This window comes from Epinephelus moara, chromosome 9 (genome assembly GCF_006386435.1).
Source record: "Epinephelus moara isolate mb chromosome 9, YSFRI_EMoa_1.0, whole genome shotgun sequence".
Classification (NCBI taxonomy): Eukaryota; Metazoa; Chordata; class Actinopteri; order Perciformes; family Serranidae; genus Epinephelus; species Epinephelus moara.
Genome location: NC_065514.1, coordinates 2001137 through 2012099, shown reverse-complemented (window position 1 = coordinate 2012099; position 10963 = coordinate 2001137). Strand labels below are relative to the sequence as shown.

The window sequence follows — 10963 nt, the reverse complement described above, 5'->3', positions numbered from 1 at the left end:
GTTAAAGGGTTTTTTTTGAGGAGTTTTTCCTTATCCGCTGCGAGGGTCATAAGGACAGAGGGATGTCGTATGCTGTAAAGCCCTGTGAGGCAAATTGTGATTTGTGATATTGGGCTTTATAAATAAAATTGATTGATTGATTGATTGATAAGTTATTTAAACTTTATTTAAATGATATTTATATTTAATCTGTTGAAATTTGAAACATTTGCTGATAAAACAATTTCTTTTGTTCAGGAGATGACATGAAGGAGTTACTAAAAACAGGAGAAAGAGAACTGATCATGTTGAAATGGTTTGCTGTTAATGAGTTCTCACTAAATGAATGGTGTTCTGTTGTGTTAGGACTGAATGTGAAATACTGAATTTGAATGGTGGTGAAATTGAAAGAGTATATGAAACATCATTTTTGGGAGTGATAACATGAACTATGTTAGAGTGAAATGATCTAAATCTACTGCTGTTCTTTATAAAACAAGGGAGTAGATGGCGGTCGGTTTGCCCCCAGTTTGGAGAAGCAGACAGGAGTACCGACATAAAAGCTAAGCAATGTACTGCTGCGGGGGCAGCAGCAAAATGTATTTAGCCCCTGTTCTGACCAACATTTCCAGGAACTTTTATTACCAGGGATTTGTTTACCTGGGTAAAAGAATTACTGGTAATCTGTGTGGTTTGCATTTCCACCTCACTTCAAGTTACGGAACATGCTGGTGTAGAGAGTTGGGTCTGTTCGTCTCAGCCAGCAGCTCAGTTTAAAAGTATTTTAAGATAAGTGTCAAACTAAGTTAGTCTACATACAGACAGCTGTCATTTGAGCTTATTAGGAACAATTCACTATGAGCCGAACTAGCGTGCTGTCCTTGTGTAAGACATAACGTCAGTGACGGTGGATGAGAGACTGTGGGCGGAGCATATTGGCTTCTTACTCGCTAAGGGTTAATAATTTAGCCCGGGGGCTAATTTAGTACTGGGTTTCGGTACCCATCCTTCATCAAAACACAAACGAAGTGAAGCTTGTAGAAATAAAATAAAGTTTTCAGCGGCTGCCCATGCCAGGAAGTGCGTAACGCTGCGTGTGTGTTCCACCAATCACAGTCTTCAGCACACAGCCCCGCCCCTCAAGAATTCCAGGTAATCTGAAAAGTCCTACCGCCCTACTAGGTACTTTTTCAGGGTAAATTTGAGGTTGAGGGAAAGTTTTTTACGCGGGTAATTTCGGTGGAAACGCACTGAGGTTTTTCAAAATTCTGGGTAATCAATAAAAGTTCCTGTGGTGGAAAAGGGGCTTTTGAGACACCTAAAACACTCACTATCAAAATTGTATTAATTTTGACCTTTCCGATGAGGCCACAGAGGAACTTAGATTTTTAAGTGGAAGAAAAACAAACTTGTTGGTCTTTTTTTTTAAGAGTGGAGAGACACAGCGTGGGGTCCCTTTAATAAAACCATCTTTGGGTAAACAGCAGTTTCCTTTTGTTTGTCCACAGAATTCACTTTAATAGGTGCAAAATAAATCTTTCACCTCTTTCACCTTTAGTTGATTCTGTAAGTTAAAATTAAACTTGCAGCTCTCTCTTATTGTATCTTTAATATCGAAATAAAACATGAAAAATAAAGGATATGAGCACCTACCATGTCGGCTGCTGCGTCTCTGATCTGCTGCTGCAGTGAGTCAGGCTGATGATTTGGGAGCAACAGTTTAAATACAGCAGCTGTCTGGGCTGCAGAGAGGAGACGTGATGATGGACTGAATCAAGACAAGGTCTGTGGGGACGAGCCGGGCTCGAGGTGGGACCCCCAGGCCCTGCAAAGTTCCCCTTACATGGGCAGGATGTTTGTAAAACTGTGGTTCTCCGGAGGCCCGACAACAACTGCTGCTGCTGATCAGAACCTTTTAAAGTGTTTCTATTTACAGTTTCACATCAGAGACGAAGGAGGAGGAGCAAGAGGAGGAGGAGGAGGAGGAGGAAGAACTGACACTCTTCTGTGACTTTCAGGCTTTTTATTTTTTTATAAAGACACTTATATACTTACAAACTTAAATATGACTTTTTATTTTCAACTTAAGACACCAGTTGTATGAAACATCCTCCCTCATCCCTGCGGCTGATCATCTGAGTTTCAACATAACAAGGACAAAAATCAGTTGGTTATGGTGATAAAAATGTTTTTAAAATTGTGATGTTTGGGCTTAAAATATCTTGATTTGGTGGCACGATCACAGCTAGAAATGCTGCTGATGTCTTGCTACAACACACCCACTTAATTAGGCACAATCACTGCTGGGAAAGCAGTCAATGACTCACTAAAAAACATCTGTGTTAGGTGACATATTTTCTGCTAGAAAAGCAGTCAGTAGCCATGTTTCCATCAGCCTGTTTAGATGCACATCTAGAAGTATCGCATCGGAAAATTATGATGGAAACACCAAAATTCAAATTAAAATCCCCTGATTCACACAAACTAAAATCCGCTTGCTTTAGCCGGGTTTTGGTTGATTCGAAAAAATGTTGATTCGCAAAACGGGGGATGGAAACAGTTATGTTCGAATTAAGTCTGACGTGGCGCACCTCTCTCCATGGTGATATCCACACTCCGGGTCAGGAAGAAGGTAATGCATTTACAAGCTGGTTGCCAACCGCCAGAAAACGTAGAAGAAGAAGAATGCGAGACTTGTTTTGTTTCTGGTTCTGCGGAAAACTCGCGCGAGTTCGTAGTTTTCACCAAAGTCCGTACATTTAACGGAAACACACAGGATTCGTGTTTCTTTAATGCGCATTTCTCAATGATTCAAATCACTTTTGGATGGAAACATAGCTAGTGACTCGCTAAAAAAACCAACCTGTTTTAGGCAACACTGTCACCTGAAAAATCCCGCCAATGTCTTACCACAAAAGCCTGCTTAAGGTGGCACAATCACAGCTAGAAATGCTGCTCATGTCTTGCTACAACACGCCCACTTTTGGTGGCACAATCACTGCTCGGAAAGCAGTCAATGACTCACTAAAACAACACCTGTTGTAGGTGTCACAATCACCTGTGAAATGCCACCAATGTCTTAAAAAAACACCCACTTTTGGTGGCACAGTCACAGCTGGAAATGCAGTCAGTGACTCATTAAAAAATCACCAGCTGTAGGTGGCACATCGCCGCTGGAAAAATGGCACCTAAAAACACCAAGTTTTAGCAACCCAGTGGGCAGAAGGAAGAAATTTTCCTTGAGGAAAAAGGATGCAAGGAAAACTTGTGCACACAGTCGCAGCTGGAAATGCTGCTGACGTCTCACTAAGGTACAACTGGAGCTGCTCTCTGCTGGTCTCTTCTTCCCTCTGTGATCATCACCCTGAACAAATGAAAACAGGCAGTGTATTCTGAGCTGGTAACACTGTTCATGATAGTTTCAGTCCTGTTTTATAAATGTTGGTGTGTGACACACACACACCAACATGTGTGTGTGTGTTTAAATCTGTTTTAAATATGTAATATGTGTTCAGCCTCGTTAAAGGAGAGTTCCTGTCGCTTTATGACAGACGATAAAGATTATCTTTGTTATTATGTTATATTGACTCTCTGTCTTCTACTGAAGTCTGTATTTAGTTTCACCTCTGAGTAACAGTGTGAATCTATCTATCTATCTATCTATCTATCTATCTATCTATCGAAGACTACTGTACATTCTTCTCACAAGCTCCAGTAGTGAGGAGTTACTGGAAACCAGTCTGTCCCAGTTTATTTGAACAACTTTTAATCCTGTCCTGTGATCTGGTTTCATCTCTGTTCACTCTGAGCTCGACTCAACATATTAAATATCTCTGCAGCTTAAGTACAAAGCTCTTATAAATGTCAGTATATTTGTTAACACTTTCATGTTGTTGTATCTGAAGCAGTTTGATCAGCGTCCACATGGCGGCGCTGTCGTCCTTCTGCTCAGCTCCTCGTGTTGTGTTCATGTGGCAGAAAGAAATATTACATATGGAGGTTACTGTACACAGGAGAGAGACTCAGTGACCTGCAGCTTTATCAGCTTTATGTTCAGGTGCTGAGGTCAAATCTGTGAACTGTGTGAAACTGTGAAGCAGCACCAAACTCCTTAGAGAAAACCATCAGTTTTAACATGTCTTTGAATAAAGGCAAAGAAATAAACTGACAGATGACTTATTGTGTTGTATCATGATTATCTGAGTGTACGCTCAGACTCGGCACACAGAGGACTGAAAAAGAAGCACTTTATTATACTACAAATCTAACTTTTATAACAGTAACGCGCCCTCCCAGTCCTGTGTTTGCTGGAAGGGACTGACAGACCTGCAGGTGGGCTGAAAATATAAAGTAAATTTATCCTCAAAATACTGTTTAAGGTGTTTTAATACAATCTACAATCCAAAATTACAGACAGGTTCACCTGTTAAATAACAAGTACCTCAAACTGAAAACAGGACAACCTTAAATTGTGAAATTTGTCAATGGAGTTTGGCACAAACGTAAAACAAGTTTTAAATCTACTCAGAAATGACTGAAAACCATTATTAGTATTGTTATTATAATTACACTGTGCAATTATTTAACTACAATATTTTTCACATCTCTTCAAACTTCTCACTTCTTATAATTCTCTATTCTTTACATGATTGATTATTATTATGCAGCCCATTGGTGCATAAAAACTCAATCTTGAAAATAAAATAAAATAAAATAAAACAGCCTATCTGTGTAGAGTTTTGAGGTTATTGTACTTGACTTGAGTAACGAGGGAATATTGTACTTTTTCCTTTACATTTATTCAGACAGCTGTGCTCAGATTATATTACACATTAACATCTTATATTATTAAAATGCTGCTAAGTTAACCTGTTCCATTCATGCAAACTAAATACATTTAAAGTACATTTTAGTGATAATTTGCAGCCTCTGCAATTTGCTTATTTGTAATGCAGGACTTGTTGTAATGGAATATTTTTGCACCTTTATACTGCTAATTTTAGGCTACTGAGATATTTGACAGTGTAGAAATCCTCTGTTACAACTAAAATCTGGTAAAACTGGTGGTTTAATCTCCAATAATACATTAACATTAATTAGTTTATTTATATTTTGCAGTAAAAACTACAATATTTCCAGTGGGGGAAAGTAACCAAGGAGGTCACTGTACAATTCTGAATTATTTGTACTTATTTATTTCCCTTCGATGCTCCTCTCAGAGGCAAATATTGTAGGTTTTATTGCGCTAAATATCTCTTAACATTTATTTATTTATTTATTTTGTGACCCTCCCCGGAGCTACAAATATTTTTCTTTGAGCCTGCCTGAGTGATGGGTGGAAAATCAGAATCAGATTCAGAAATAATTCATTGATCCCAGAGGGCAAATTGTGATTTCTTACAGTCGCTCCGATATAAAGAATAGAGAATTCAGTGCGTTTTAGAATTGATTTTAAGATTTTATTGATTGTTTTTAAAGCCCTAAATGGGCTGGCACCCCCTTATTTAACCGAACTCCTGCACTTTCATGCTCCCTCCAGAGCCTTGAGATCAGCCAGTCAGCTATTACTGGCTACTCCTAGGACTAGGCTGAAGACCAGAGGCGACAGAGCCTTTGGGGCGGCTGCCCCTAGGCTCTGGAATAGCCTGCCCCTGCACATTAGGTCTGCCCAGACCCTAGAGGTTTTTAAGTCTTTTCTTAAAACCCACTTCTTCTCTCAGGCTTTTAACTCAGGTTGAGCTGGACACCCAAACATTTTATCTTATTTTGATCTTATTTTATAACTCTTGTATTTTATTTTATTGTATTGTATTTTATGTATCTTATGGTTATTATTGTGGTGTACTATTAGGTACCTCATTGTATTTGCTTGTTTATTTCTATTGACCTGTTCAGCACTTTGGTCAACCTTGGTTGTTTTAAATGTGCTTTATAAATAAAGTTTGAGTTGAGTTGAGTTGAGAATTGTAACAAGTAAGAATAAGAGTATGAAATAAAACTGTGTAAATATAAAGCAATAAAATAAAGTAGAACTGAAAATGTGCATTAAGTAAAATAAAATTAGAATGTACATCACGTCACAGTGTTTAACACTTAAGATATTAAAATATTAAGAAATAAAATGTATATCATCAGTGTGCTGAGGCTGTCAGTGTGAAATGTATAAATACAATACATACGTCCATACAAAATGCACGAGCCTCCCTCCACCATAAATGAGTTATTCTGTTCGTTTAAACCCTCTGATGTTTGAAAGTTGAAAATTTCTGATTTTACTTTTTCATAAACAGTGTCATTTTGGTGATTTTTAATGAAGACATGGTTTCATTTAAAAAACATTTAATGTACCTGTCTGCGTATGCGTGCTGATGTTGACAGCAGTTATTGGTTAATGTATGCCTGCAAGTTGTGTCGAAAATAAACTGCAAAAAATAAAAAATAACAAAATAAATAAATAAAATTAGAAATAAATAAATACAAAATAAAACCACAGTATGCTCCTCCTCTAAGACAAAATAAGAAACACAGGTCCCTCCCAGAGTTTAAAGAAATCATTTCACACGCCTCTCCTTCTCGCACCCCTCATAAATAACGAACAGTCCCTTAGTTTCTTCCCGCCGCTGCCTTTTCCTGTGAATTTCAGTTTCTCTGTTAAAACTCGACGAAGTCATTCAACAACTTTTTAAATGATCGTTTTAATGTTTGACTTCAGACAGAAATCCAATCTGTAAATTTAATCTGAGAGTAAATCAGCCGTGTGTGTGTTTTCCGCTGCAGTGAACACACTGAGTGTCCGCGGGGCTCAGCGGACCGTGAACGCGCCGCATTAATATCACATTAATACTACACTACCCACAGCCCCCCGCGTTGAGCCATGTTGTAGGAAATCCGCTTGCGGGCGGCGGATTATTGTAATCCGACAGAGAGGGTCTGGACGACACCTCGGATCACGACAGAGGAGCGGAGCCCAGCAGCAGCAGCAGCGGCGGCGGCCTGTAACGACAATAAAGGGATAAAGTTGAGATATGATCTGACGCGCTGCACCTGAAGGCATCATCAGCGGTGCCCGGGCCGTTTCCTGGACCAGTCCATCCGCCTGACACACACTGACAGCGGCTCGGCATCCCTGCAGCACACCGCGGAGCACAGCGGAGAGCAGAAAGCTTTAATTTGTTAGTGAAGAAGCTCTCCTCCTCCTCCTCCTCCTCCGCCGCCTCCTCCTCCTCCTCCTCCTCCTCCACCGGCGGCTTTAACTCAGCTCGGCTTGGCTCGGCTCGGCTCGGTCTGTCTGCGGAGTGAAGCTGCTCCGAGCCGAACTTAGCTAGCGCGGCTAGCTCACTGCAGCTAGCTAGCTAGCTCGGAAGGAATTCATCAAGTTTAGTTAGTAATTTAGCGATTTTTGCGACGCGCAGCCGAACGAGGAGGCAGAATGTCGGCGAAAGACCAAAACAAACTCTCCACCACTGAACGACCGATTAAAGGTACGTGACATTTCTTTCTTTTCTCCCCGGTGGGTGCAGGAAGTTAACGGACGCTGCTGTCACAGCTAGTTGGCTAAACGTGAGCTTCATGACAGCCCAGCCCCGTTAACACTGAATTCACTCGGGTTTTTTTCAGCGGATCACGGTGCTTCCTACCCGCCTCTCCGCCGGCAGGGCGCTCACACATCCCGGTTACACAAGTTAATCAATCCGGGCGGCAGCTAATGAGTTAGCTTCTTAGCTTAGCTGTCCGGACTGCCAGATGTCAGCTGTATGCTGTTAAACGGGGGTCATTCCGATGTTCCCGGGGTCCTCTCATATTAACGAACATTTCCAGAGATCGGTGAGGGCTAGCTTCACGGTTCAAACTGCCAACGAAGGAAGGGAGGTGGACGTTTTAAATGCAGTTTGAATGATAAAAATCCGTTCTGCCTCTGTGGAGATATCAACGTACAAAGTCAAGAAAACTGTCTTAGCCCACATATGTGAAGGCGTAGGCAGGGGCGTAGCTCCACATGCTGGGCCCCGGTGCAGAGGACAGGGGGGTCCAAAGTTTTGGATCATGAGAAAATACCTGGGGGCGATATGGCCCTGAAATAATATCAGGATATATTAGGGTAGTTTTTGCAATATTCTTGAGAATGTGACACATTAGTGAAAAAATAAAATTTAAAGAAGATATAATTGCAACAGGATCAGTGATGTAGTTTCACAGTTTGCGTCAAATCTTAAATAAAAACTAAAATGATCTCTCATGTCTTTAGTTTGTGAACAACAACAGTAACTCAGAGTGAGATTCAGATCCTGTCACAATATTAATAGTTCAACTAAATCAAATCTACCACTAATTACACATTTAAACAAATGTCCCCTGGGATCTATATATATATAAATCAACAGCTGATTTCCTTCTCTGTTTTTATGCTCTGCCATTTCTCCTCTAACCATCAGGCTGTAACCTGTGACAGGCTGTTATGACACAGTCACATATATGGAGTTTATTCACGTAGGTTTGCATCACCAAAGGTTTGTGACAGAATCAGAGAGGAGAGGGAGAGACGCTGTGCTGCTGCCAGAGGAGCCGCTGAATGAGTTCCCTCTGAGCGCTAAGAGAAGGAAAACATTCAGGACGCCACACTTTATTCCACACTACTGAAGCTGCTCCTCTTTTTTCTGGAACCACCAGGCAGTCGGGAATAGTTTCGCTTTCAGCCATGCTTGTTGTTGCCGTGGGTAACAGTATGACGTCACTATGTTGACAAAATATATCGGTGTTATCGTGAATGAGATGATATGACACGTGCACTGGGGGCCTCCTGCCTCTCTCGTCATATGGGTTGTTTTATAAAAATCACACACACAGTTACCACGGATCCTTAAAAAGTCTAATAAATCATTGAATTTATTCATCTAAAATTAATAGGGACGGATGATAATATCGACGCGTCATTAGTATTGGCTGATATCGGCTTAAGGGCCGTTCCATAGTCGATGCATGCAACGCAAGCAAGAGACGTGAGCAACACACTTACTTTTATAGTCAACACATTGAACGCAAGTATGGCCTGCGCAACAGGGGGTAGCAGAGTCACCGGTACGTTCTGGCTAGCTGGTACTGCTATTTTATTAGAGTGCAGGGCACTAGAACTGTCATATAAATGGGGGTTTGCCCGTACGAGTTCGCAAAGTTTTTCCTCCTCGCCCGCCATACTTCATACCTGCTTCTTCTGTGAATAACAAAAACTGGTTAATTTCAAGTACGTCGCTTGCATTACACCCCCGCTGGCAACGCATGGTATTACACGCGTCGTTGCTTTGCGTATCAAAAAAATGGACAACATTTTTTGAGACGCAAGCACGCATCATGGCGGCCAATGCATCTCAATGCGTTCTAATGCGTTCGTCTCTGCGTGCCTTTGCGTCGACTATGAAGCGGCCCTAAAAATCAACACCAGCCAACATGCTTTGTGTTAGTTTTCACAGTGAATGAATATAATATAATGTAAGTGGTGGGCTCTGGTGATGTCTGCGTCGTGTTGATATAAAGAGGTCCAGACCGTGGATATCTGCGGAGGTGATCTCTGGTTATTCCTGACAACTGACAGCGAGAGGTAAAAACAAAATCCTCCCTCAGTTGCGACCACATTAACTCGAGCTTCTACACAAATTAAATGACACAGGAACATGTCAGCATAAAATGAACTTATAAAAAGTTAACAGCACTAAAACACAGACATTACTACGAGAATAATGCGTCTCACCTCTCCCATGGAGCACCACAGCAGAAGGGGAGGGGTAAGGTGGGGTACACCCAAAGGTGAACGTAGGGGAACAGAAAGACCCTGAGAGGGTCAGGTAATAACAACTAACTAACATTAATTATACAAATGTGACACATATATTGTAAAGTATTGTATTTCATGTCTCCACCTGCTGGTGTGCCGTCACCATAAGAATACACATGTGTAATATGTAGGGCTGACCCAAAAAATTCGAAGCTTCGTTCGACGGCACGGGATTCGATTGTGGGAAGAAAAAAATTTGGAATATTCTGCCTTTTTTTTTTCCTCACGTTTTTTTGGGGGACCTTGAACGCAACACTAACCCCATTAGGCCGAGTAAAGAAGTCATCTGGTCTGAAAGTTTCACAGTAAATCAGAGAACAGGGATATTATTATTGCCACGGGTTATTTGAAATGGACAAAGGTATTCTTTACTGGTGAGTTAGGGGAGAATAGCTATCATGTAATTAAAAAAGAAAACATCTCCAACAAGGAAATAGAAAGCCTGACGTGCAATGAATGGAGACCTATTATCCTACTTGAACACAGACGACTAAATTCTTTCAACAATGTGACTCAAAATAATGATAAAATAGATTTTACTGATGTAAAATAATATGCTGATGGTGACATTTTCCACCGGTCTGCTGCGCTCTGAGTCTGGTGTCAGTGACACATGCGGCTCTGAGTCGCGCATCTGTCTGCTTGCGCTGCAGTGCGCAGAGGGTTTAATTTTTAGTGTTAAATCAAAAGTTAAACACTACTTATCAGCAACCAGAAGTGTTTTTTCGTTTGTGAATATTTTTATCTTAATTCTAGGGTTGCAAGAAACTACCTTTTCGCCATAATTTAGACTTTTTAGACTAATTTGGACTTTTTCCCACTGTGATAGTGATAGTGATAGTTCCAACTACCAATGGTGTATCACATTACTCAAGGTTAACAAGGAGTTCTAGCCAATCAGAAGCAGAGTAGGGCGGGCCTTAAGTTTTCAGTCTCTCATTCAGTCACACCACGGACACACCGGATGCGGAACCGAAGCGCAGTGCCCAGCAGCGGAGGCAGTTTTTAATCGGCCCCCATGTTAACCTATCTGACTGTCCACACAGGCCGCTGAGCAGAGTGGAGCGCCCGCAGAGGCTCGCGCACTTCAACGCTTCAGTTCGGCGTCTGGTCTATTTTTCACGCGAGCCGCGAGCGCTTCTGTCAAGCTGGATAGAG

General features: G+C 41.3%; 2 protein-coding genes across 3 annotated transcripts in view; one reads left to right on the top strand and one right to left on the bottom strand.

Annotated features, from left to right (window-relative positions):
- The window catches only part of LOC126396074 (myosin light chain 5-like), a 5393-nt gene extending 3569 nt beyond the window's left edge, over window positions 1-1824 (bottom strand). The window contains exon 1 of the mRNA XM_050053913.1: window positions 1633-1824. Within this exon, the coding sequence (XP_049909870.1) occupies window positions 1633-1635 (3 nt within the window). The 5' untranslated portion in view covers window positions 1636-1824. The remainder of the gene's footprint in view (window positions 1-1632) is intronic.
- A 5018-nt stretch (window positions 1825-6842) lies between these two features.
- ppp3ccb (protein phosphatase 3, catalytic subunit, gamma isozyme, b) overlaps window positions 6843-10963 on the top strand; it is a 43813-nt gene continuing 39692 nt past the window's right edge. Inside the window, exon 1 of one of the 2 annotated variants that reach the window (XM_050053859.1) lies at window positions 6843-7460. In XM_050053859.1, the coding sequence (XP_049909816.1) occupies window positions 7409-7460 (52 nt within the window). In that variant the 5' untranslated portion in view covers window positions 6843-7408. The remainder of the gene's footprint in view (window positions 7461-10963) is intronic. The other variant, XM_050053858.1, reaches the window with a different exon arrangement.